Here is a 23,073-nt window from a genome sequence, read left to right as displayed (position 1 = left end):
CCTTGGGTCATTCCCTGCCCTCCCCGCCTAAGAGGCTGAGAGAGCTCAGAAAATTGGTTTATTTCTTCCACTTGCTTTTGGCAGATGTGGACAGAGGAGATCTGCATCACTGCTGGGGCTTCCTTGGCGTCCCCTTTTTGCCAGGTTGGAGCATTTGACCTGGTGGCCATTCACACCACTATACTTGCAAAATGATTAAAAATTTTAAAAAATAAAATAAATCAAAAGTCAGTGAAAATATGGTGTGGTGGACAAAGACATATGTCCTCCTGGATTGTAGCTTTACTCTCTGAAGTATTGCAGCTATTTTCACCGGAGCAGTAAGGGCAGAATGTGTCAGAAGAGGATTTTTTTTCCCAAGGACCCAGTTGCTTCACTCCAGTGTAACCAGGTTTGTGGGTTCACTCCACCCAGGCTTTTCAGGCTCCCCCAGAGCTGTTTTCTGCTGAGACATTGGACAAATTGATGTATTGCAGGGATTGGATGAGCGGGAGCTTGTTGGAGGACTAGGCTAAGATGAGCAGCCAGAGTGTGATGTAACCCCCACAGTTAGAAAAGAACCTTCCTTCTGTGTGGCTGAAAGGACACTTTTGCAAACCTAAGGAATGGGAGAATTTCCTAGAAGACTGCCACTAATGACATAAACGCCCTTTTTGGATCACTAGCCATTTAGAATGCTATAATGAGTAGTTAGCTCTTTGGTTATTGAGAAGGATTATATGTGTATATATTTTTTTTAAAGTCAAAAAACATCTGTTAACATTTGGATTAGCAAAAAGAACTAGATATGATCAGAAAAAATGTAGCATTCATGAATGAGGTGAGCATTACTCTGTAGGCTCAAGCTTGGCACACTCAGCTCTACAGTTGATTCACATGTCCTTCACAAAATCACAGACTGGCCTTGGCTAAAAGGGACCTTAAAGCTCATGTCATTCCAACCCCCCACCATGGGCAAGAACACCTCTCACTAGAGGAAATTGCTCATAGCCATATCCAAGTGGCCTCCAATGCTGCCAGGGATGGGCCATCGCCACTTCTCCTCAGCCTGTTCCAATGCCTCAGCACTGTCACAGTAAAGAATTTCTTCTTAATATCTGGTCTAAACCTACTCTCCCTCTTGTCTGTTATCCTAGCAGGTCACCCACCAGCTATTGTGGAGCAAAAATACGATTCTTCTCCAAGATTTTTATGTACTTTCCTGTGCCTTGCAATCCTCACTTCAGCCTGAAAGTGTGCTGCTTTAAGTACTCAGCCAAAACCAAAAATACTCTGTAGGTTGTTCGGACAGATCCACTTTACTGAACTCCTGGGACATAGATTAGTCGGCTTTGATTCCCATTCTGTTTTCTGCATTGCACAAGGGCTGGAAAGCAATTCCAGATGACAAATGCTCTATGGCTGATATCCCATACTGTTGGTAGTGTTTGAAGTTGAAACCAACAAATTTCAAAAGTCCTGTAACAGACAATGAAATAATTCACCTGCTTCCTAGACAGAATTCCATACAGATGGCTTATGATTTCATCTCACACATAAGGGCATAAATGTGCTAATTGTGCAGGCACTTCATGGCTCTTAAGACATGTCTAGTGTCTGCTGTTGGGTGTATAACCTCCACAATGGTTGTAAAAAGATCTTTCAAATGTGTACTGTTATTTTTCCTTAAAACATCCATGAGATGCTCTAGTCCCCCAAACTTGAAAACCACCACTGATGTGAAATGAGAATTCCTGTCTGCTCTGCTTGCAGTTCTTAAGGCCATGGGAGGTGGCACCTCTGCAAAACATTTGAAATGCATGTAATTATTGCAGGGAGTTGATACTGAGATCCTGTTGCTGGGCAGCTTTTTGTGTCTATTTCAGACCAGAGGTTGTTGTTTTCTTCTTATCCAGGTAATAGAGGGAAAATAAGATCAAACTTGTATGTCAGCAGACATGGATTTAATGATTAACTTTTTAATGGCAGATCCTGTATATCTACATTCTATAATATGTGCTGTCCTGACCTGCTGTATATATTAATGCATTTTATAAGCTTTAATAGCTGATATTTGAGGTCAGATGCCAGTACACAGAGGCACGGACCTCAATGTGTTTGTCTTCATCTTGGTAGTCAGTTTTCTGTCCCCCTCTTTATGTTCTGGTTGCTTGCTGCCTGTATCAAAGAGGTGGAAAAACAGTAGAATATTTGATAGAAATCTGTGTGGAATAGATGCTGAAATGCACTTATGAGGGCTAAGTACAAATCTTATCTTTTCTGCTGCCTGCAGCAGGCTTCAATAATTTTTAATTACAAGTCAGAGTCAGATATCAGTTCCTTTATTAATGACCCAGTATTACATTTCTGTCCACAGTGTAACTGGGCACCTGTTTCAGAGAAAATTTTTGGATTCTACTGTGAAGGACAAACTAGATCATACCCTATCAGGATTTGTTAGCAGTATTGATAATTCACTATTCTATAAGATGCCCTGGTGCTTTAATTTCCATAAGAACAGAAATATTGTGTACCTCTTACAAAATGATAGTGAAATGAGGCAAATGAGGTAAGGAAAGTGGGAGTTAGAGTCACCCTAATATATTGTACCTAGCAGAGATATGGAAAAAAATTCTGATAAAGATCTAATAAAATGAGCAATTGATTCTGTTCACCCTAGTGAAGGAGAATGGCTGAGGGAAAAAATGATAAACTAGAGAACAGGACTCTTAGAGCATTTGCTGATTTTGAGTCCATGCATTCATAGAATGATAGAATATCTCAGCTGGAGGGGGACCCATTAGGATCATAGCTCTTTTTTTCTTTTTTTCTTTTTTTTTTCTTTTTTTTTGTGTGCTCAGAACAAATTCCTTTGTCGGAATAGCTGTGATCATAGTACATCCTGCAGAATTTCACTCTGCAATGTAAGGAGGAATTTTTCTTTATGATTTCGGATAGCCTAGGTACAGCACCCCTAGCACCCACATTTGTATGTGATGGGACATAAATGCACATGTAATGTCTTTTCCCCATTACAGTCTGTACATTTCTCTGAGGTTGTTCCAAGAGCAAAACTAGAGCAGGAGAAAAGCCTCCATATGAAGATCAGGATCTAAAATAGACAAATATGAATCAAAGAAGGAAAAGTTAGGAGAGAATAGTACAGAGCAAAGTGATAGGTCTACAGTAGATACCCATGGTGAGATCCATGGGTACATTATTTGTTTGCCCCTTGATACTCACCCAGAGGCTCTTAACTGTGACATTACAGCTCCATATATTCTAACCCTTCTATTCCATAAAGTGCTACCTCCCTGCCTCTCTGCCCTGCCTTTCCCTCCTGAAGAGCCTGTAACCATCCAACAGGGCACTCCAGTCACAGGACTTGTCCCACCAGTTTCACTTATGCCAAGGATATCAAGTCTCTGGCACCACAGAAAGTTTCTACATCATCATTGGTTGTTCCTCAAGCTGCATTCATTGGTATAGAAACATTTTCACAAGTGGTACTTTGTAGCCAACACTTGTGAAGCAGATTGAGGGATCCCCTCAGTGCTCCTTTCCTCACATTTTGGCACACAATCCCACTGTTCATCACTAGCCAGCCTGATATTTTCCCATTCCCTTTTCCAGACTAGTTTTAAGCTCTGTCAAAGAGCCCTACTAGCTCCTGTGCTAGAACTCCTTTTCCCATCTGAGAAAGGCTTATCCTGTCAGGTGTCAGTAGACCAGATGTTGAATAGATCACCCAACAGTCAAAAAACCCAATATTTTTTTACTTACACCAGCCTTGGAGCCATGCATTGACCTCATGGATCTACCTATTCCTACCAGTATAATTCCTCATTACAGATAGGTCAAGGAAATCCCTGCCTCTGTTCCTGATCTGTCAGCCAATTGTCCCAAGGCCCTGGAGTCTCCATTGATTGAGTGCGCTGTGTCGGATGAGTTGGTTTAAAAAACTTTATTAATAAAAGCATTTTCTTGGGAGAGACATCCTTCTGGATTTTGTCCAGGCACAGCAGGACCCGCAGTGACTCCAGCACAGGTGAGTTCCTCATTCTCCTCTCCTGGTGCCCCACAAGGAGAGGTGCTGGTTGAGAAGGGCCAGGGCCAGGAGAGCATCTGTTGTGCTGGTCCCTCTGGTCGGCTTCCTTGGCTGCATCCTTCAGAAGAGCAGGACAGTGCGGATACTGAAAAGTGGAAGGGAAGGGAGGGTTTGCTGCAGCTCAGGAGCAGGCAGTGTGGCAGGGCAGGTGTGCCTGGGGACCGGCCACCTTCTTTGTCATCCAGCCTGTTCCTGACTGAGCTGCTTGAGGCGGGCAGCAGCAGGGCAGCCTTCCAATCCCTGCTGAGGGGACCCCGTCAGGGGATAAGGCCACAGGATGTGTGCTGAGCTGAGCCATGAGCAGGAGGGTTCCCTGTGCTGAACATGGGCTCTTCCCTCTGGGCTATGGCAGATCTTGCCAGCATTCAGCTGTGAGGCCCTGCTTCCTCAAAAGGCTCATGTGCTCTTTGGGAAGCCAGCGTTGCATGCTCTGCCTGTTGGAATTTTAGGAGGAGGTGCTGAGGTTTGCTGAAGCTCCTGCTGGTCAGGGTCTCACCTTTTTCCTGCACGTAACAACTCAAATCCCTCGTTCACTTTAGCAAATGGCAGCGTGTGCGTGATCAGCAAGTCTGATTTGAATTTCCTCTCCAAGTAGCTAGAAACTAATTTGGGGATACATTCTCTTGTCTTCCAGCCTAGAAGCAGGAGAAAGCAGGTGCATGAATAATGGTAGAAAGGCTGTTCTGGTAAGGTAGTGTTAGTGTGAGGGTCAGGACTGAGTGACCAGTGCTGGTGCCACACACGTGTGAGATGTTTTCTGCTCTTTAGGATGAGTGAGTTACTGTGTGAAACAGGTAGAGGTTTATTTGCATGTCTAATGCTAGTTTTCAACACAGGCAATGCAGTGCTCCTCTTAAGTTGTCTTTTACTTGAAAACCCCTCTTTTACTATGACATGTAAAGGAAAAGCTGAAATATTAACACTGTATTCTTCAGTCTTATACCTCCGAGCATAGTCCCCTTCCATGTACGCCCAGTCAGCAGAAGCACAGGATCAATGGAAATCTTTGCACCAGAATCCAGTACCCCAACCATCACACAGACACCAGTGTTCATATTGCAGGAAGCCAAGGCAGCAATCTGATGGAACAGGCAGGGGAATTAGAGAAAGCCCTGATGGGTTGGTCAGGGGAGGGCTCTTTTTGTGCAATCTCCTGCTCCTCCCTGGTAATCTGAAAACACACATTCTAGCTTGTGCAGCAGACCTGGAGGGCTTGTGGCCTCTTTTAAGATTCATGCTATTTTCTCTCACAAAGTTATACCCAGCAGCGCAGGCAGCAGGTGAGGAACATCCCTTGGGGGTGAATTTTGCCGTGAGAGGAGCCTGTGATGATCTGGGAGGGAGCACAGCTGCTGCACTGCCACCTACCATGGTGTCCGCGTGCCCGATGGCCTCAAAGGAGTAGTCCACGCCGTGTCCAGTCATCTCAGTGAGCACCTCCTGGATGGGCTTCTTGAAGTCTCGAGGGTTGATGCAGTCGGTGGCTCCCAGCTCCTTGGCCTTGGCAAACTTGTCCTTGTTGATGTCCACAGCAATGATGCGGGAAGCTCCAGCTGCCTTGCAGCCCATGACAACAGAGAGGCCAACTCCTCCGAGGCCAAAGATGGCACAGGTGGAGCCTGGTTTTACCTGCACAGATGGGACACTTGTGAGTCTTCAGCGGGAAGAGGAGGAGAAAGAAGAGGTGGAGGAGAAGGTTTCTTTTGCACAAGATTGATGAGGTTGTGAGGGTGGCCGTGGGGTGCTAAACATGCCTGAATACCAACCTTGGCTGTGTTGATGGCAGCCCCATAGCCTGTGGAAAACCCACAGCCAAACAAGCAGACTTTGTCCAGAGGTGCCGCAGCATCTATCTTGGCAACGGCGTATTCTGGGACCACGGTGTATTCTGCAAAGGTGCTGACCCACATGAAGTGGTGGATCTGCTTCCCTTTGCAAGAGAAGCGGCTGGTCTTGTCTGGCAGCAGGTTTTGTGGTTCATAGAAACTGTGGGGAGATGGAGGTATTTGTATTTGATTGACTGAAGCACTGATGGGGGTGTCAGATTTGTCATAAAGTCAACCCCATATAGGTGTAGGGGAAGGCAAAGTAAACTTACTGGGACTTCTGGCAGCAGTTGGATTCAGGATTCTGGCAGAAGCTGCATTCCCCACACTGAGGGAGGCAAAGTGGGATCACTTTGTCTCCTGCAAAAAAGTGGATCTCTGTTAGGTGCCTTTTGCACCACAGGCCCTGAGGGCATTGCCTGTTGAATCACCTCTCCTGAGCTTTCTGATGGTAGGACCCTACCATGAACGCTCTGCTTTCCCTGTCAGGATGAATGCTCCAGGCCCCCCTCATCTACATGGGGAACAGGGTGGAAAAGTGGACATGAAGGACCAATGCAATGAGTGTGCACTTTGTTTTTTAACCACTGACTCTGGAGCAGGGGGAAGTTTCTGAGCTCTTGAAAGAGCTTTGAGACCTTAATCCTGAGCATGCTTTTGAGTGTGTTGGTTACCTGGTTTCATAGAGGTCACTCCTTGTCCAATGCTTTCCACAATCCCAGCTCCTTCATGGCCAGGGATAACTGGGAATTCCACATTAGGCAAGGAACCTTTCAAAATATGATAATCTGTGTGACAGATGCCTGTAGCCACAATCTGTTTTGAGAGGAAAGAGTAAATGGTGATTTCTAGAAATAGTGCAGCCACTGTTTATCTCAGTTTGTGGAAGGACTTTTCACAGAACTTCTCTGGACAGTTAAGGCACATGGGTGGACAAAGGTCACTTGGTTTTATCCAAGATACAGCCACAAGATGAGCAAATCCCACAAGGGAGAAAAAGTTATTGAAATGTATTTTTACCTTGATCCGGACTTCCCCTGCCTTTGGGGGTGCAACTTCCACCTCCTCAACAGAGAGTGGTTTGCCCAGGGCCCAGGCAACAGCAGCTCTGCACTTGATAACCTGGAAGTAACCAAGAGGAATATATTGCAGGGAGAGGTTCACCTTTGACAAAAGCCCAGTACAGTTGTCCTACAATCACCAAAGCCAGAGCTGAACAACATGTTTCTCTGCACACTGCAACACACACTTCTAGAACTACACAACTGTCCTGTGATGTTTTTTGAGGGTTGCTGTTTGGGTGAGATTTGGTGGGAGAGCAGAAACATTGGAGTACTCTGCTATATGCGAAGCCAAAAAATGTTCAGCAAACAGTCTTTGTGTGAAGTGTGCCATACTAAATGAAGTGATTGGTTCATCTGGTGTATGGGCCAGATGTGGCAGCTTAAGGCAAGCAAGACAGAACTTTAAGTTTCAGTGGGCAGAAAGTACCTAAAAAGAGGTTACAAAACAGTCCCAGCCTGGCTGACAACTGGATGATTTCTCTCCTTGCCAAAAGGATGATTTCCATGTGACATGGCTCAAACCCTTCCCTGATCAGCTCAAAGCAGTTTGGCATCAGCAAAATGGGGCTTGCAGCTTGAAAAGGGTATTGCCATGGACAAGGTAGAGTGCAGGTGAGTGGCTGAAGAGGGCACCACTGAAGAGCTGCGTTTGCTGCCAGAGCAGGAGCACAGAGGGATTGAGCAGGAGGGTGTTTTTCAGAGCAGCACAATTCCATATTTTGTCTCCTGGCCAGGGCAGGACAGAGGGGGAATGCACTACCTAATGCAGGTATGGACACGTGCAGTTGCCTGAGAGCAGAATCTGGTGAAATTCACAGGGATTTGGAAGAGGTGGGAGGGCAAGGTCAGAGGAAAGAGAGTATTCAGAGCAGTGCGCAGGCTGAGCCTTTTGCATCGCATTTCACCAAGAGCAGGGCACCTCGGAAAGGAGGATGGGAAATGCGTTGTCCTTACTTTTCCCGCAGTGGCCATGTGGTCTTAGCAGAGCTGTGTCTGTTGCTGTCGCAGGCTGGAGGGAAGCTGCTGCCTCGTGTGTTGCAGAATCCCCCAGGCGTGGAGCGGGAGCAGTCCCAGTGCGGCACCGTCCCTGGAGAGCGCTGGTTAATCTGTGTCAGGTGCTGGATGCTGGGCAGCACGGTGAGTGCTGAGAGGAGGAGCTGGATAGCGGCAGGGAGATGGATGGGAGCAGAAGTCCTCCAGGGAGGCTTTTATCAGCGACTCTGCCCTTGGGTCATTCCCTGCCCTCCCCGCCTAAGAGGCTGAGAGAGCTCAGAAAATTGGTTTATTTCTTCCACTTGCTTTTGGCAGATGTGGACAGAGGAGATCTGCATCACTGCTGGGGCTTCCTTGGCGTCCCCTTTTTGCCAGGTTGGAGCATTTGACTTGGTGGCCATTCACACCACAGTATTTGCAAAAGGATTAAAAATTAAAAAAAAAAAAAAAACACACAAACAAAAAAAACCCCACATCAAATACCAAGTAAAGGCTGTGAAAAGTTGGTCTAATGGACAAAGACACATCACCTCTGGGTTGAAGCTTTATTGTCTGTGGTATTGCAGCTATTTTCACCAGAGCAGTTAGCGGAGGGTCTGTCAAGTAAGGATTTTTTTTTCCAAGGACACATTTCCTTCACTCCAGTGTAACCAGGTTTGTGGGTTCAGACCCCCTCGGCTCTTCAGGTTCCCCCAGAGCTGTTTTCTGCTGAAGCATTGGACAAAGTGATGTGTAGGAGAGACAGGATGAGCAAGAGCTTGTTGGAGGACCAGGATAAGATCAGCACCGTGTGTGTTTGGGAACTGTTTCTGTGTTTGGAAAGACATCAGCCCCACGTTTATGTGTTCAGCAGACTGCCCACAGAGGTTTGTGTTGGTGCTTGCTATTGAATGTCCCAGGCCTGTTTCATGGGCTGAAGGGGGAGGCTGGTAGCAGCTGCAGGACTCAGAGTTGGCCGGCCAAGCCCCCAGCTCTCAAGTTCCCTGAACCTGTCTCCAGCTTCAGGGATGAAGCCAAGCTGCTCTGTCCTGCCCCAGCACCTATCTGAGCTCTTGCACAGAGTATGGCAGCCCTGAGGTGTGACAGTGGTCCCAGCCACATGGATGTGCTGCGTGGCATTCAGTTCTCCCGCCCTGGTGCTCAACCCAACCTCTAGGTGATAACATGCTTCTGTCTTGGAGGTGAGCAGCTGGCTCTAGAGCAGACATGCACTTGTGGATCATTTTTATCTATATTTCAGGTAAACAGGGATGTTTAGCAGTTTTTCCCAAGAAATTTCTACTTTTTTATACATTTGTTTGCACACCTCTGGTAGCCTCAATCAGACCATGAATGATGATGATGTATAATTTCCCAGGAAAAAGGAGTTTTAGAATGAAGTTTTAAAGATTTTCAGCATTCAGCCTGGTCAACCTGTTGCATTAAAAAAGAAATAAATCTATCATGACTTCTAGTATGATTTGTGTATCTTGTTAGAGAAAAAAAAAAATTATCGGCTTGTTGTCTCCCAGGTATCTGTGTAGCACAGTTGTTTTTACTGGGATCTGTGGTCTTCATCTGATAACCTGGAATCATTGGAGGGAATTACATGGTGTGGGAATGATCATTTGGCCTTGATGCACTGTCAAGGAGCATGATCTTAAAAACATGTGAAAATAGAGCTGCACTGGAGCATGTGCCATTTCCTGGGGGAGTGTCTGGGTAGGTAGGGTGTGGTGGGAGAGCAGAATAATGGGAGTGCTCAGCTGTACACAAAGCCAAGTGATGTTCAGTTAAACACTGCCAATAGTTCAAGGTCTGAGGAAAAACCATTTGTGCTTTGTCTGGCAGTTAGTTTGCTTCTTGGGAAGTTACTGGATTTTTCATGTCTTTTGTGGATTTTTCGTGTTGTCATCATGTGCTAGTGGACAGTTGGTGCTCTAATGGGGCATGTGGTCTCTACTTGCTCCCAGGAAAGCTCCTAAATGGAGGCTTACACAGAGCTGTGCAAGAGCTGTCCAGAGCTATCCAACATTCCTGGACCCCCCTGGAGTACCTCAGGGCCAGAGAGTCATTAGGAAGGGCCATCAGAACCCTTCTGTCCAAGCTATACAATCACACAAACAAATTCATCTTCAGCTGAGTGTTGATGAGGGTCTGCAGGGCAGAACACTCCAGGAAAATATGAACTTTTTGTTGTTTCCCAGTCAGAATACACTTCATTCCTCCATGTGAAGGCAGATCTAGATGGCTGCCTTATAAAATATCCCTAATAAAAATGATTTAATGAGTTTATTATTTTGGACTCCAGCAACTATCGTACTAAAGATACTAACAGCTGGCGTTTACTATGCTTGGCAGATGACAACCACAAAAATGGGCTTTGCATCATGTGGAAGAGGATAGAAGTGAGGTTTGTTGTACTTTAACTCTTTTACACTGAGGACTGAAGTTCAGCTCTCAATTGTTGTGTAAATTTAGTTTATAGACGTGTTTTAGTTTAAACTGTAGTCTCTTGATTCTCAAATGATTAAACTGTGACCTCTTGTCCTCAAAACATGAAACTAGCTGGGCCACTCAAAGACTCTTTCTGCTGACACAAACAGGTAAGTAATCTGTAGCACAGTCCCCTTGCTTCACAGGCTCTTCTACCCAGCTGCCATGCGTGTGAGTGCCTGCGAGTTCTGATTAATCCATGCTAAAGATATGTCAATGTGGACCATATTTGCCAAGATAGAAATAGCCTCTGTTTCTGTTTCCACGTTGCAAATTCAGAAAACAGTAAGATGCTTTATGTTTGGGTTATTACAAACTGTTACCAGTCACCTGTTTCTTCCCATTTATTCTGTATTCATACTTAAGAAATTAAGGAGCCTCCCCTTTGTATAATGGGAACAAAAACCAATATTTGATGCACATTTGTATTTCTTCACACTGCTTCCCAAACATCAGAGGCATTTGTATAAATTGGCCAAAGGTCTTAAACTACACTGATCAACAACTAAAACAATCCCAAGAAAGAGGCATAAAGGTAAAAAAAAAACCCAAAACACCAAATACCAACCACAATACAGGACAATATTACACCAGTTTTACATAAAATATTTGGGAGTGTTAATCTGGTAAAATACTGAGTGGTGAGACATTCTCCAGTACCTAAGTCTATGATTTACTTAAATTATTAGTTCAAACATATGGTCACCATAAATTTTAATTTCTGCTATATCATTCCTTGCTTATTAGCCACTGGAATGATAGAGTCATTCAGGGTGGATACACAGTTCTAACCTAGAGTTTTATTATGCTGAACTGCATGTAGAAATTTTTTAAGCTTGCAGTGTTATGGAAGCCTAAGGAAACAGTTTCCTTCCTTTTTATTTTATTTTATTAAATGATTATTATATATATAAGTAATTTTTTAAAATCCTAACTTTTTAGAACACCTGTGACAGGAGCAAGTCCTGTAATTCATAACTGGCTCTTTAAAAAATTGCAGCATAATATGAAGGATTTAAAACAAGAATGAGGAGAAGGAGGTAGAAGGAAAAAGATTACTTAATTTACAAATTCTGTGCTTGAAATGAGAGGCTGGAGCTTAATTCTTTTATTCAAAGGTAGTGGTAGATCTTTCAGGAAAATCTTGGTTTCTGTTTCATGTACGTTGTATGGGAGGACAGTGAAGTTCATACTGGTGCTGAGCCATCTGCTGGTTAATATCTGGGAATCCTAAAATGTCAGGACACTGCGGATACTGCAATATAAAATGACAAGTTAGTGATGCCCTGGGCTGGCATCAGCAGAACACTGCTATTTTCTCTGATAATCTGTGCTATTGCTATCAACAGGTACTCCCTCCCTGCCTGCCCCCGCCCCAGCTTGCAGCAAAATGACAGAACAGATGTGCAAACTTTGCTGAAGATGTAGAGAACAAAATTCACAGAAGACTGCAAAGCCTTCATTGATGACGTGCAGGGCTCCTGGTAATTAAGTACCAGCTACAGCCAGAGAAGTTCCTCAGAGAGGGGCTTAGACACATCTTTCCAATTACAGCTTATTGGTACAGGTTATTCTGCTCTGAAACACTGAAGTATTATACTCCATTAAAATGATTAGCTGCAATGTGCCTCCATCTTCAGGCTGACTATCAGTATCTTAGCAAAGCTGCTGGCATCTCTGTCCTCACCACATTCCCATTTGTTATACTGAAAACTAAAACTAGCATTTACAGCCTATGTAAAAAAAGGACAAGAAATGAAGTGTGTGCTTCATCGTTAGAACCTGAGAACAAACCTCAGGGACTGAAATTCTTCTGTTACTTGTTTTTTTATATTCAGAGCAAGGAACATCTAAAATAACTGCTAGCAAATGACAATGAAAAGAAAACATGAATGTAATTCTCCATACTCTGGAGTTATAAACTCTCTTTAGGTTATAAACATCTAGAACGTTCAAAAAGGGTAGTCCCCACACATATTAAGATATACAAATGTATTTCCTACTTCTGCTAAGGACAATTTTCAATTCCCATGGTTAGTCTTGTCAAATGTCTCTGTCAAAAATATTTCCAATTTCATTACCCTGTGAAAACAGTCTGAGCTGAATTTTCACAATATTTGAGGAAAGCACAAGAGTTAAATTTTGAGTTTGCAATGTATATATATACACCAAGTACTTTCCTTTTTTAAAAGCTCTGATGCTCAAGGTAAAGTACCCAGTGACTTTAGGGCCACTTTGACTGTGACTCCGTTCCCTAACTCACAAGGGGAATAGGCTATTTCTGTGTTCCTGCTCCTCATCCTGAAATGTTTCTTGGAATATGATTTAGCTAACACTTGGTACTCTACAGCTTGGCACTCCCATGCTCCCTTGGTTGTGTGCTTTTTTCCAATGGGTACTGGGACTTCCTCAATTGTGTAGTCTTTTCTCCCTCTGCCACCCAGTGTCTCTGCTCAAACTAGAATCTGAAAGTTCCTCTGCAAGGGCCTGCTGCATTTCAAAAACTGAAGGTTTGCTGGCTTTATTACTCCAGCTGCAACCCATGGGAACACACTGGGGGGAATTATGGGGCATGCTGGGCTGCCTTCCCCATTCTCTGCCGTGAAGTCAGATTTTGTCTTACCATACATCTCCTTTAGGTTATTTATACAGAACCTTTACAATGAAATTATGTTTACCTCTTTCCTGTCCTTAGAAGATCAAATCCTTCATTGATCTTTGTCAAAGGTAGTGTGTGGGTTATTAATGGATCCAGAACAAACTTTTTCTTCATATAGTCAGCAACCAGTTTGGGAACTGCATCTTTACTCTTCCAGCCTGAAAAAAACCCCACAGAAAAAGCATAATGAAATGAAATGCTTCTGAAAATACATAAAACCCAGGGCAGCTTAAATTTTTATATAAACTTTCTGTAGCAGAGTAATAGGATGAAATGTAGCAGCATGGCTTTACCTTTGTAACACAGGGTGCCAGCAGAAAACACGGGACAAAGTGCAGCTATTCCACATATGACAAGCCCAGCAGAAGACCAGTACAAATGTCAGTCTTTACAGAATCCAAACTTTCCCCCACATCAAACACTGTTTCAACTTAATCACATTTCATACAAAAGCCAGAGTGCCAACATCCATGTTGTTAAGTTGAAACTTGATTGTCTGCTCAAAACTAGGGAGTGGGTGGTGGATGTGTCTTCTTACAAGCACCACTAGATAAAGCTGTCATAAATAGTAGAACGCTCTTCCAGAGGAACCTGATTTGTCTCTAGTATTTTATTCAGGTATCTTTTGATTACATGAGGGGAACAGGTTACAAGTGAGAAAATCTGTTATTGGAAGCAAGTTTTCTGTGGCCTTTGAGTTGAGCAAGCTAGGACTTGCTGAGTGTGGGACTTCTGAGAGAGCTCCAAAAACAGAAAGAATGGGAAGGGATTGTTGGCAACTGGCCAGGGGCTAAACTGGGGTCTGACCTCTTTGGAAATCAGCTGAGTGTAAGCCCTGATGTCCTTTACAGTCCTGACTCTCCATCTCTCCTGCTATCTCTCCATCTCTTTCTATTCCTCTTATTCTCCTTTTTGCACGTGCTCTTTTTCTCTCCTCCGTCTTTCCTCTCTCCCTCTTTATGATTTTCTCTTTTTTTTTTTTGCTTTATCTTCTATCCTTTATCTCCTCTTATCTCTCTCCTTATATTTTTTTCTCCTCTTTATTTTTATCCAACCTCCTCCCTCCCCCTCATTTTATTTTTCACTTCTTTCCCTTTTTACTCATTTTCCTTTCTTCTTTCTTTTTCCTCCCTCTTTTTCTCTATTTTCTGTCTTTTTATGTCTCTCTTTCTTTCTGTCTCCTCTTCCCTTTCTTCCCCCTCCCTCCCTCTCTGATTTTTTCCTTCCTTCACTTGCTATTATAGTTCCCATAATTAATTCCCTTTCAACTTCTTTATCAGCAAAACAGCCATCAATACTGCTTCCAATAACACAGCCTAAGCAATTAATTTGATGTATCCTGTTTCATTCAAGATGATTTACAAGCTTCTTAAGCCAGTTGAATCATATCTTTCCAAGTCCTTACCTCCAAAGACGGAGCCTTTCCAGCTGCGACCAGTGAAGAGGAGCATGGGATCAAAGGTGATCTTTTGTGCTGCAGGGGGCACTCCCACAATCACACTGACTCCGTAGTTATACTGACAACAGGCCAAGGCTGAAGTCTGCATTAGAAACAGAGGGACACCCAGAGTCAGGCAAGATTTGTCCTTGGGGCACAGAAATTTGAACTTCATCTCCTCCTCTCAGGGCTCGGCTTGCAATTAATTTTTTGTAACTGAAACCACATAAAAAATTGTTCATTGTATCTGCTCATACCATTTTATCTGCTCTCCCTGGTTAAGTATATCCTAGCTTTGCTCTTGTTGCCCATTTTGTCTAAACTATTAGTGATAAGCCACTTTTGGAGAGCATGTGAAATACGTGACATGTAGCCACCCTGGTCTGGCCAGGGCACTACAGTGAAGTTCCCTTTCCTAAATTTCTGGGCATGCTTCTGTCCCTGCAGCTCAGTGGCCGACAGCTGCACTTAACAGGTTTGAAGTTAGCTTGGTATTCTGCCACTGGCTTCCAGCTCCTCCTCGGTGCTTGGTAGCTTGGTGAAGGGAGAGCTAACAGGTCTCACCTCATCTTTTGGTTGCATACCATGGTATCCGTATGGCCGATGACCTCGAAGGAGTAGTCCACACCCCCGCCGGTCATTTCCATCAACACCTGGTGGATGGGCTTGTTGAAATCTCGAGGGTTGATGCAGTCAGTGGCTCCCAGCTCCTTGGCCTTGGCAAACTTGTCGCTATTGATGTCCACGGCAATGATGCGGGCAGCTCCAGCCACCTTACAGCCCATGACAACAGAGAGGCCAACTCCTCCAAGGCCGAAGACGGCACAGGTGGAGCCTGGTTCCACCTATAATAACAACCATGTAAATGTGGCATATTGTTACAGGCTAGGGAAAGTACCATGCATTTCCTCATTATCAACATGATTTCACTTAAGCCACTTCATGCAACTTAGAAATTACCTGCTGAGAAGGACTTTACACATGGATACCTGCTAGTGCATTAGCCAGCTGTACTGTTATAATGCTACATGTGACTAAGAGAAATTCTCCCTGACATACATTTCTGAGACCAAGTTTTCATTATATGCCTCAGCTTCCAGTTTAGACACACCTTTTTTTAATGATATTCCAGTGGTGTTAAGATCTGTAGTGTCAATCAACTGGAGACAGTGCCAGCTCTAAAACTCACATTGATATATTGCTCATATATTGCTACAATTGTGGGTATTGTCTATATGTGTTGCTTCTTTGTATTCCTAGACTTCTGTTACAGTAAAAAAAAAAAAAAAAAAAAAAAAAAGTTGCCACATTTTTCTAGCAGTGATTAAGCTCTGAGGCAAAACATTATAGATGGTAATAAGCAATTTTACTGGATTTTGAACTGAAGACTTCTGAGTACCCTAGAGACAGAATCTGAAGTAGGCAAAGAACTAGTATCTTCTTTCCACACTGAACTAAACAGAGTCTGTACCTCATGGCTGCTATACTGACAACCCACTTGCAGGCTACACAATCTTGAACAGACATGATAAAATATCAGAAACACCCACCACAATATTTACCTTGGCAGTCTGCAGAGCAGCTCCATAACCAGTTGAAAATCCACAGCCAATTAGACAAACTTTTTCCAGAGGAGCAGCAGAATCGATTTTGGCTACAGCAGATTCATGCAGTACTGTGTATTCAGTGAAGGTACTTGTACCAAGAAAATGGTAAATTGCTTTTCCTTTACAGGTGAATCTGGTGGTGCCATCAGCCATTAATCCAGCACTTGTACCAAGACTGCTTGAAAGATGGCCAGAAATAATGACAAATTAAATTTGTTGCTTGTAATCAGTTTTGGATAAAGTCAAATCAAATTAGGGTTGTAAGTAATCCAAGAAAACTCACTCAGTTTTACTGCACAGGTTACCCTTGGTGTTTAAGCAGCTCTTGCACTCGCCACACTGTGGAACAAAGAGTGGAATAACCTTGTCTCCTAGAAATAAAACAGTAATGACAGAGGATTTAAAAAAGCAAACAAGATGCATGCAGGTAAAAACATGAAGCAAGTGTATTTAATCCCCAGGCAAATACACACTAGGAATGCAGTGCTGGTTTTATTTCCTTCTGCTGCATTTGTAAGATAAACCATCTCTCTGTTTTTTATATAAAAGACATAATTAGGGCAAAGTTATGACAACTAATATTGATATGCAAAATTTCTGGTGTCTTTCCACAGAACTGAGTCAGACCTATGTCATAAAACTATGTTATCTACTGACACTTCTGAAGTACTCATTGCATCTCCTTTGTAAAAAGAAGGTAGTAATACACCTTCTTTCAGTAAAGAAACTGAGATAAAAATTGACATCCACTAGGACAGTAAATTGGAGTGCCAAGATAACAAGGCTGTAAACTGTGCATAGAAAGAATGGGGAATTAAACATTTATTTGCCAGTCCTTTTGAGCATCTTTACTATAAAGCAGTCCTATTACTGTTGTGTTGAGTAAAGGTAGGTAAAATACTTGTTTGAGAAGCAGCAGCACACACAGTCCAAGCCAGCATCTCTAATTCTCTAGCACAATTATGTGATTAACAAAGCAGAACTTATCTTCCCAGTGCAATTTTTTACTCCTATGCAATTTCTACAGCAATGATATATGGTAAATACCTAATAATCTCTAAACAGGTACTTCCTAATATGTATCAGTTTATGATTTGTAATTTTAAAATGTGGCTAATCCTTGACACATTGAAAGTCAAGGGAAATATTTGATTTCCACCAAAAAATGAAAAATACCTACAGAACATTAAATGCCCCCTGCTACCTCAACCCTGAGTTAACTTAGAACTGTGTTATGGTCTTAGTAATAATTTTGCTAAAGGAATGTTGCACAAGTGGAAGTCTTTTTTTCAGAACTTGGAGGTGTAAATTAAGCAACATCTGAGAAATGTGATTTTGTGCATGTATGTGTTCAGGCCTGCTATTTCAGCTCACCTGGAATCACAGGGCAGCAAGAATAAGACAACAGAGAGATTATGAACCCAGACATAACAGAAAATACAGCTAAAGCTGTCTCTGAAATTTGCAATATACATATTTGTTTGGAGTTAAAGCAGAAATCTCTAAGAACTTTTTTTGTTATACATACCAACCTGCTTTGGACAGACTTCACACTTGTCAGTATGGACAAAGACACTGGAAGTACAGAGGTGGGCTACTGAGGTATCATAACAAACTGCCTGGAAATTGAGTGATTCTGAGCAGATTTTTTTCACTGCATATTTTCTCTTAATAATTTAGCCCTTGTTAGAATTTTTTCGGTCCTATAAAAATGTAGAGGAATCCCATCTCATGTTGCAGCACTTGGCTGAAAATTGTCATCATTCATTGACTATCTGTGCACTGTGGTTCAAAGAAAACATAGGGAGACGAGCAGCTGAGTTCAGATGAGTGTCCTCAGAGCAATCCAGTCCTCAAGGAGCAGTGCTGCCTCACCTGCACTGGTGCTGCCCACATGCAAAGCCTGCACCCAGTTGTGCCCTGATGCTTTTAAAGTGAAGTAATACCTAAGTTCTGGTCAACTGAAGTCAATGGATTATTTAGGTGTTAAGAGAATTAAAAGGTGCTTTGACATGTTTGTCATTTAGTGCTTTGCTTTGCCTTATTCTTGAGAAAGGTGAGCTGTATAAACTGTGTTCAGAGAACCTGCAGCTAATGCCTGATTTCATATGACCAAGAGCAATGACTCTACATTCTTAGTCCCACAACAGGAAAAGCGCTATGTAGATGGAAAGCAAGCTGCAGATGCTTTTTGCCAAAACCAAAAGAAATTGAGTAGAAAATCTGAAAGTATATTGGGGACACAGAAAGGCGCAAACAGCAGGTTTATATCCTTTGAGGTATCCTTGAAAAAGTTGAAATTGGAATATTTTCCCATGCAGTAAAAATACTTATGAAAGAAATAATCCTTGACTTAAGGAGAAGTCTGGAAACTCAGCACAGGATTTGTTTTCAGTGTTGTTTCATACCTGGCTTGACTGAAGTCACTCCCTGCCCAACACTCTCCACAACACCAGCTGCTTCATGCCCAAGAATTATTGGAAAAGGCATAACCAGTGCACCAGTTATCACATGGTCATCAGAGCGGCAGATCCCAGTGGCCATGATCTGATTCACAGGAAAGACAAGAATATTTCTGCATTTAATTGTGTCATGTTATATGCGGAAGTGAAATTATATTCTACATTTGGAGAAGCCGCTTGCTTCTCTCCAAAATCCAATCTGCACACAATAAATCTACAGGTAAAACAAATTTAATTTTCTGATTTAAGATTTTCTTGGTGTTTATTAGTCTTTAATCTACAAGGCAAAGCTCCTTTGTGAATGCTTGCTATGCAGTACTGAGCTCTATAGGGAGTCCAAAAATTTTCTGTATTTTCTGTAGAACCAATGTTCTAGCGATGCAATTATATAGGGAGAACAGAGTAAATTAAATTATTCCTATTATTTATATATAACTACTTAAAAAGAAAAGTGTGAAATACTATATAAATATTATAAAATTATGTAAATACAAATTAACCATCACATATTATTTATAAACATAGAAATATTGTGTATATTTTGTATTTATTACATTTAGATTATATGACATTATTTAATAGATATTTTATATAAATGATGCATTATAAAATGATTTTATATTATATATAATTACACAAGAATTATGTTATTGTGCTGTGTATATATTTAAAGTATTTGTATATATTACATTAAAAAAATAAGCTACATAGTGTTTTATATGACATTTTGCCTTTTCTTCCAGCTAGAAAAGCACTATTTCTTTTGAAATATTCAGGTGTGTGTTTACAACTTTTATTCTGACAAATGGATTTGTCAGCCCCATGAGAGGGTTTTCCTCACCTATGTAACACTTGAAACTGTTCAAAAATTAAGGCAGCTGCTAAATTCCACTGAGGCCAGTATCCAGGTGAAAAAGGAAGCTCCCAGGCCTAATGAGTCATTTCCTAGCCCAGATTCAAACAAAGTAAAAGGAATTTTTTTGCTCCACACTACAGGAAATTCTGATTTTTGCCTTGTACTGTAATTTTTTCAGCCTATTAGAAAAACAGATGTCAGAAAACACAAAATTCAACCCAGAAAATATATTTTTTAAAGAACCTCACTATCAAATTAAGGACTTGAAACATGTTTCATAGGAGCTCACTGATTAGTAACTACTTTCTAGTAGAATGTTTTCTGACTGGGTCTTAAAAATTTACAGAACTAATTCTGATTAAAAGCAAGATAGAATGCAAGTCATAGGAGTTGTCTTAAATTTTATTTTCAGTACCTTTACGCGAACTTCATGTTCTTTTGGTGGGGCAACTTCCACTTCCTCAATACTGAATGGTTTATTGGCTTCCCACAGCACTGCTGCCTTGCATTTAATAACCTGCAAACAGAGCAAAGAAAATGGGAATGGCACTTGCATTTTCAAGTCACCACACCGATTCTTCCCTTTCTGCATGTGAAACTCCTGCTCATAATTGTGGAGACAAGAGGGAAACTACAGGAAAGAAAACCAAACAAAACAACAAAAATCAACACCAAAGGTCAGTGTAAGCCTGTTTTTCTCCCCACCAAGATCATGTCTGATTTTGCTCGTCATTCTGTCACATCAAGTTTTCATTTGCATGTGTAATAGTCTCCTAGGTAATGGGATAGCTCGCCCATTCTCATTGCTCCTTTGCTAACTTCCTTGGGCAATTTCTTTTGCTGTGTTGGATTACTTGTCTGTTTTTGTATCTTCTTGAAGATGGCACACTAAATGATGTCACTTATCAGGCTGTGATGAAGTCTGTATTGCCTAGAACTGTCTGTGTTGGGAACTGACAAAATTGCTAAAAATGGAGATCAGAGCCTAGTATAGATTTGTAAACATTCTAGTAGAGCCCAAGTTCAGCCATGAAGTGACGGCTGACAGGACAGCTGTGCAAATTGATGTAGCACTACTCAGAGGTAATCTTGAACAGTTCCTTTAAGTGCAGTATTATCCAGCTAAGGTACCCCCTTCTCAGAAGGGATATTTAACTCAGGTGGATTTACTACCCAACTATCCAAGACAGTTTCTTTTCATCTCTTAGACTGAAGTTTGTCCATTAACTCTTCAGGCTTTGTCCTGGTAATGACAGGCCTTAGGGCTTCTCTGACCATCTGCCACTGAGAGAAAAATCCCCTCAGAAAACAGAAGAGCATTGTCCACACTTCATCCCAGACTCTCAAACAGGTTTCCTCCCTGCAAGCTCAATCCTAGTATATTCAAAAGCAGTGGGACCTCTGTGTCCCCATAATTGCTATTCCTCCTTGGAGGTGTTTAAAGATCTCATCTTCAGTCTTTAAACAACCCCCGTCCCTGAAATATGATTTTCCTGGGTGACACACTATAAAGTCCTCAGTCATTCTGTTAAGTCTACTGACTGAAAGTGTTCAGGTGGCATTATCTTGAGAAGGAAATGAAGGGGAATCAAATCCAGGATGCAAGAAGTTCAGCACATGCATATTTATTCTGTGTGACCAGGACAACTTAACACCAGTGTGCTGCAAAAGTCGCAGGGGAAAACAACAACCAAACAAATTTTTTGTATCAAAGCTTTTGAATTAGAAGTAGAAATAATGTCTGATTATCCACAAACTGAAAACTGGTTACAAAGAAAATAATTACTAGGAAATGCTAAACATATGAAATAAAATAGCAGACTTCTAGCAGCTTGACACAGAATTGGGATGAGCACAATGCTTTGAAAAAAAGTGCATCAAGAGATATTTGCGCTAAATTTAAATTTAATGTTTAGATGCAAGTGTGATTAGTGAAAAATTCACAAGTGTGGTCAAAAATCACATTCCAAAGAGCACCAACTTACTTAAAAAAAAAAAAAGAGGCAGTATATATATTTATATTGTGTCCCACATAACTCAGTGTTGATTCCATGACTTGCACATGCAAAGCACATGTAGTCTTTCTATGAACAAAGGTGGCCAAGAAGCGTGGATTGCCGAGAACAAACAAATCTCTCTTATAATGAGACATTAATTAACTCTGTATTTTTCTGACTGCTTAGTCCCTGTGAGCTTTTGCGGATTGCAACAGGATCCCACAGATTCAGCAACAGCACATTATCACCCACTTCATCTGCTAAAACAAGCACTGCCTTAACAGTTGTTTCTCTGCTCGTGTGTTCTACCAGTCGTGTGAGTTACAGCAGTGGGGGAGGGCAGGTGTAGAAACACACGCTTTTACAGGACAAATGGATTATGCTACTTGGTTACATAAATTGCACTGTAACTCCCTGTTATTCCAAGATAAACACGGTGAAATCAAAGCAGTTAAGTTACATCACAACCCTTCATTCACTATGCTCCATCCAATGCTGAGTAGAGGACTGAACTTGGTGAATTTACCTACAATAAGCTACAATTAATTTTGCACTTGCAGTAACTCGGAGTTAAAGAGCATTTTTTCCCTTTCTCTTTTGGTTTTAGAATAGTGAAGACAGCTGTCAGTAACAGCAAATGATCTTGGTACTATCTTAAGGCACATTCTAGAAAGGTGCATACTTTCAGTTGTTTTCCATTTCTAGTTGCTTGTCCCTTAATACCTCTTGCACGTCCCTGAGTGCCTGTAGCATCTTGCCAGCAGTGCAAGAAGGAACATGCATTAGTATCAACCTCCATCTCTCTTGTCATCTAATTTCTAGCAGAGCTGAAACTACTCACTTCAATCCCAGCTCAGTATTGCATTGCATGTGAAATTTACTTCTGGTCTTCATTAACTACAGTTTGAGACTTGTTATATGCATATCCAAATTTAATGACTGTCCTAATACCAGCACAATTCACCCTGAAATTTAACACAATATTAGCTATATCTTCTTTTTAGAAAACAAGCTGATAGAATTATACATAAACTAAAAATAGTTTAAACTACTGTAGGATCTCAGAATGGAAACTGGTAGGTAAATACATTGATCTAAACACTTAGTACATTCTGTCATATTTTAAACTATCCAATCAGAGATTAAAAACAGCTTGCTAACCCAGACAGGATGTTATACTTATTCTAGTGCTGTTATCTTATGTTACTTCCAATAAACTATTGCCTCGAAGAGTTAACAGCCATTTCCTAGGAAACTACGGCAGCCTGTAAATAAAGGCAGCTATTCTGTACCAGCTTAATCCTAAACTCTAATCTGTGCCATACCACCAGGATTTACAGTGTTCCCGCAAAGAATGCACATTTAAAAATGCATTACTCAGCTGCAACAAAGAAATTTTCCTAATACAAACTGTTGCTTACTTTGCCTGCCGTGCTCATGTTGACTGGTGTGTCTGTTTTGAATCTTGCCACCGCTGATTTCTTGCGCCCAGAATTCAGTCACCCCCAGAGCAGCTGGGTTGCTGGTACCACAAATCCTCTCCAGCACACTAGAGCCTGGTTGTCTAAAGCACTTCCACAGGTGGACTGCTCTGATTTTTTAGCCAAGC

General features: G+C 41.9%; 2 protein-coding genes and 1 long non-coding RNA gene across 3 annotated transcripts in view; 1 reads left to right on the top strand and 2 right to left on the bottom strand.

Annotated features, from left to right (window-relative positions):
• Window positions 1-14,515, top strand: part of LOC137472446 (uncharacterized) — a 22,616-nt gene extending 8,101 nt beyond the window's left edge. The window contains exons 2-3 of the long non-coding RNA XR_010998189.1: window positions 10,311-10,362; window positions 14,385-14,515. This is a non-coding gene — a long non-coding RNA (uncharacterized lncRNA). The remainder of the gene's footprint in view (window positions 1-10,310; window positions 10,363-14,384) is intronic.
• LOC137472441 (alcohol dehydrogenase 1) lies at window positions 3,961-8,102 on the bottom strand. The gene is made up of 9 exons (XM_068187512.1): window positions 7,932-8,102; window positions 6,934-7,035; window positions 6,588-6,729; window positions 6,186-6,273; window positions 5,854-6,073; window positions 5,456-5,716; window positions 5,031-5,166; window positions 4,584-4,722; window positions 3,961-4,172 (listed from the first exon to the last, which is right to left on the bottom strand). Exons 1-9 carry the CDS (start codon window positions 7,947-7,949, stop codon window positions 4,148-4,150), a joined length of 1,131 nt encoding a protein of 376 aa, XP_068043613.1. The 5' UTR covers window positions 7,950-8,102; the 3' UTR covers window positions 3,961-4,147.
• LOC137472443 (alcohol dehydrogenase 1) lies at window positions 11,542-23,047 on the bottom strand. Its single transcript, XM_068187514.1, has 9 exons — window positions 22,886-23,047; window positions 19,883-19,984; window positions 18,558-18,696; window positions 16,433-16,520; window positions 16,105-16,324; window positions 15,127-15,387; window positions 14,510-14,645; window positions 13,124-13,262; window positions 11,542-11,700 (listed from the first exon to the last, which is right to left on the bottom strand). Exons 1-9 carry the CDS (start codon window positions 22,901-22,903, stop codon window positions 11,676-11,678), a joined length of 1,128 nt encoding a protein of 375 aa, XP_068043615.1. The 5' UTR covers window positions 22,904-23,047; the 3' UTR covers window positions 11,542-11,675.
• Between the last annotated feature and the right edge of the window lie 26 nt (window positions 23,048-23,073).

This window comes from Anomalospiza imberbis, chromosome 4 (assembly GCF_031753505.1).
Source record: "Anomalospiza imberbis isolate Cuckoo-Finch-1a 21T00152 chromosome 4, ASM3175350v1, whole genome shotgun sequence".
Lineage (NCBI taxonomy): Eukaryota > Metazoa > Chordata > Aves > Passeriformes > Viduidae > Anomalospiza > Anomalospiza imberbis.
Note: the sequence above shows the minus strand (reverse complement) of the source record. Positions and strands in the feature narration are given on the sequence as shown.

What these genes read in the sequence shown, in the direction of transcription:
- LOC137472441 (XM_068187512.1), bottom strand. An exon ending in AGTGACCTCTATGAAACCAG is followed by an intron (nt 6,274 to 6,587) that starts GTAACCAACACA and finishes ACTTTTTTGCAG; the next exon opens with GAGACAAAGTGATCCCACTT. An exon ending in AACTGCTGCCAGAAGTCCCA is followed by an intron (nt 6,074 to 6,185) that starts GTAAGTTTACTT and finishes ATCTCCCCACAG; the next exon opens with TTTCTATGAACCACAAAACC.
- LOC137472443 (XM_068187514.1), bottom strand. An exon ending in AACCTGTGCAGTAAAACTGA is followed by an intron (nt 16,325 to 16,432) that starts GTGAGTTTTCTT and finishes TCTTTCAAGCAG; the next exon opens with TCTTGGTACAAGTGCTGGAT. An exon ending in TCGGCCATACGGATACCATG is followed by an intron (nt 14,646 to 15,126) that starts GTATGCAACCAA and finishes TTTCTAATGCAG; the next exon opens with ACTTCAGCCTTGGCCTGTTG.